General features: G+C 53.7%; 1 protein-coding gene across 4 annotated transcripts in view; it reads left to right on the plus strand.

Annotated features, from left to right (window-relative positions):
• Nucleotides 1–2,645, plus strand: part of MAL (mal, T-cell differentiation protein) — a 26,153-nt gene extending 23,508 nt beyond the window's left edge. For all 4 annotated transcript variants that reach the window (XM_011956482.1, XM_011956483.1, XM_011956484.1 and 1 more), the window contains one exon: nt 2,031–2,645. In XM_011956482.1, the coding sequence (XP_011811872.1) occupies nt 2,031–2,105 (75 nt within the window). In that variant the 3' untranslated portion in view covers nt 2,106–2,645. The remainder of the gene's footprint in view (nt 1–2,030) is intronic.
• The last annotated feature ends 285 nt before the right edge of the window (nt 2,646–2,930 follow it).

Here is a 2,930-nt window from a genome sequence, read left to right on the forward strand (position 1 = left end):
TTTTTTGTATTTTTTTTTAGTAGAGACAGGGTTTCACCATGTTAGCCAGGTTGGTCTCGATATCCTGACCTTGTGATCCGCCCATCTCGGCCTCCCAAAGTGCTGAGATTACAGGCTTGAGCCACCGCGCCCGGCCACAATTCTGATTTCTAGCACCTGTTCAGTCTTGCCTGCCTTTGAACTTCATATAAGTGGAATTATACAGTGGGAACTCGTGTGCCTTCTTTCTCTCACCCTTATGTTTGTGAGATTCACCCAAGTGGCTGTGTGTAGATGTGGGTTGTTTGTTCTCATTACTGTGTAGTATTCCCTTGTAGGAATAGACCAACAGCTATTTATCCATCCCATGATTGACCATGTTCCCGTTTTTTTAGTTGAGCTGGATAGACACGAATATGCTCATGCAGACAGGAGGGTTACAATTGAGAACCAGAGTGTTCTCAGCTGGCAGGTGCACCCAAATAAAACCACCAAGGGGAAATCTGCACGGTGTTCGATGTAAAGTCACGCCTTTCAACTCACAGTATCAACTGCATCTGACTGTGAGAGAGAAAGAAGTTCTTTACTCAGGATTCAATCCCAGACCTGCCCAACCACAGCATGTCCAGTCCAGGCGATACTGGGGTGCAAGGAGGCACTTCACACCCTCTCTCACACAGCCTGGTTTTGGAAGCAGCCGGCCTGCCTCACCTCCACTCTGTGGCTACTAATCAGGGCCTGTTCCAAGCTGAGCTCCTCCCTCTCTCCTTTGTGGGTGGCAGAGCTGCTTTGCCAAAGGGACCCCAGGGACTGGTGGAAGTTGACTGGGACGAGATGGAAATTTCTGGAGAAATCTGGAGGTGTCTAGATTATACAATGGTGGGCGGCGACGGCTGCAGTTTAGGGAGAGAGCTTTCTGAAGCCAAAATTTGCCCATTCGTGCCCAGCTCTACGTGTTCCCTTGACCCCACTTGGAAAATGAGTCTCCACTGCTCTTCCTGCCGGGGACTTCCAAGGTGCTTCTGCCAAAGGCCCTCGTTGGTCTGGAATGCCCACCTTTTACGGAGGGCTGCCCACTGGGGTCTGACTGCCTGCCCCAGATACGTTCTCTTAAATGTGTTACTCAATCATTCGGCTTACTCGCCGCCTGCGGGCAATGAGGGAAAGGGCTTGCCCGGGTGTAGAGGCAGGAGAGCGGGCACCCTGAGGGCTGGGGTTGATGGGCATTTTCAGGAGTCACAGAGGCGTAGCCGCCCTAAATGGATGTTATGCCTGAGCTGGAAACTCTTGACCTCCACCCAAGGTCACAACACCAGGTGCAGAGATTGGGCTCGGCAGCACGCAGGCCTCAGGGAGTGGGGTGATGGGAGCAGACAGTGATCAGGAGGACGCAGCAAGTCCCCAGCGAGCAGGACCATCGCTCCCAGGGCCACGGTGGCTGACTGGATGGTCCCAACAGTAAGGCCCCTCCTTTCGACAAAAGCTCAAAATCCCTCCTCCCCTTCGCTGTCCCTCACTTCCTATGAAGTCTGGCTCCCTCAGCCACACCTGTGATGTTAAGAACCCTAAAACAAAATAATGATAGGGCGAGGATGTCCAGGCAGCATGGAGACTTTCACCAGGGCCAGCAAACCCAGGTATTTACAATCTCTCAACCAAGCTACAAGGACCACAGCTGGAGGGTGCTGGTCTCGCTGCTGGGGGAGGAAGTTGTCCCTGGAAAGTTACCTGCCTGAGATGCTTTCATTGGAGGGGCCTTTGAGGACTCCATCTCAGGTCAGCCGAGACCTCAGGCTGAGACCAGTGTGATGCTGGGTGGTAGTGGAGAGTCTGACCTTGCACACCAGGTCCAGGCGGTTGTTAGGTCACACGGAGCTCTGTACTGAGAGGATGTGGTGCACGCCTGGACTCAGCAGGGAGGGGTGAGAAGCAGTGGCAGCCCAAGCTGTCTGGGACTGACGCCCCTGCGCCGTGTGAGGCTGGATGCAGTGCAGACGCTGTGCCTCGCCCTCCTGCGCAAACCCATTGACGGCCGTTTCTCTTGGTTCCAGGTGTTCTCCTACGTGGCCACTCTGCTCTACGTGGTCCACACGGTGTTCTCTCTAATCCGATGGAAGTCTTCCTAAAGCCGCAGCAGAACTTGAGCTGAAAACCCAGATGGTGTTAACTGGCCGCTCCACCGTCCGGCATAACATTTTAGAAAACAGAAATGCCCTTGACGGTGGAAAAAAGAAAACCACCCCTCACCCTCACCCCCAACAACAAAAAAAAGCCCTGCCCTATTGCTTGTGGGTGCTGTGTTTACTCTCCCGTGTGCCTTCGCATCTGGGTCGGGAGCTCACTGCGTCTAACCTCCGACGGCTGCGCTGTCTGCTAGGGTCACCTCCTGTTTGTGAAAGGGGAACTTCTTGTTTGGGGGTGGGAGGTGGGGACTGACCTGAGAAGGAGACAAAGATCCCCTGCGGACCCCTGGACCAGCTCTCGAGAACCACCTGCTGGAATTTTCCACAGCCTCTCCTGAGCGTCCCCTCTTGTGGCACATTTTAAGTCTTCATGGATGTTCCGCGTGTCACGGGGACTAAAACTCACCCCACAGATCTTTCCAGAGGTCCAAGGTGGAAGATGGTAACCCGGTGAAATACTTCATAAAGTGTCTTTATGTTCAATACATTTGTTGGGTGTTTTTTGGGCCTGGGTTAAATTCCTCAGCATCAGGAATGCCATCATTTCAGCTTTCTTTCTGAGGAATCCTTTGACTTAACCCGAATCTCAAGAGACAGCATCAGGTGGCAGTTGAGATGACAGACACTGTGTGTGCACGGCCACTGCACTCTCAGGGCTCGGTGCTGGGGAGCCCACCCTCCCAGCCACCTGCCCAGGTGGCTTTCCCCTCTCTCTGGAAACAGGCCAAGTGCCCGCCAGGGGCAGCTTCTCCTTCCTACAAGACACAG

Source organism: Colobus angolensis, unplaced genomic scaffold (genome assembly GCF_000951035.1).
Source record: "Colobus angolensis palliatus isolate OR3802 unplaced genomic scaffold, Cang.pa_1.0 Scaffold42, whole genome shotgun sequence".
Lineage (NCBI taxonomy): Eukaryota > Metazoa > Chordata > Mammalia > Primates > Cercopithecidae > Colobus > Colobus angolensis.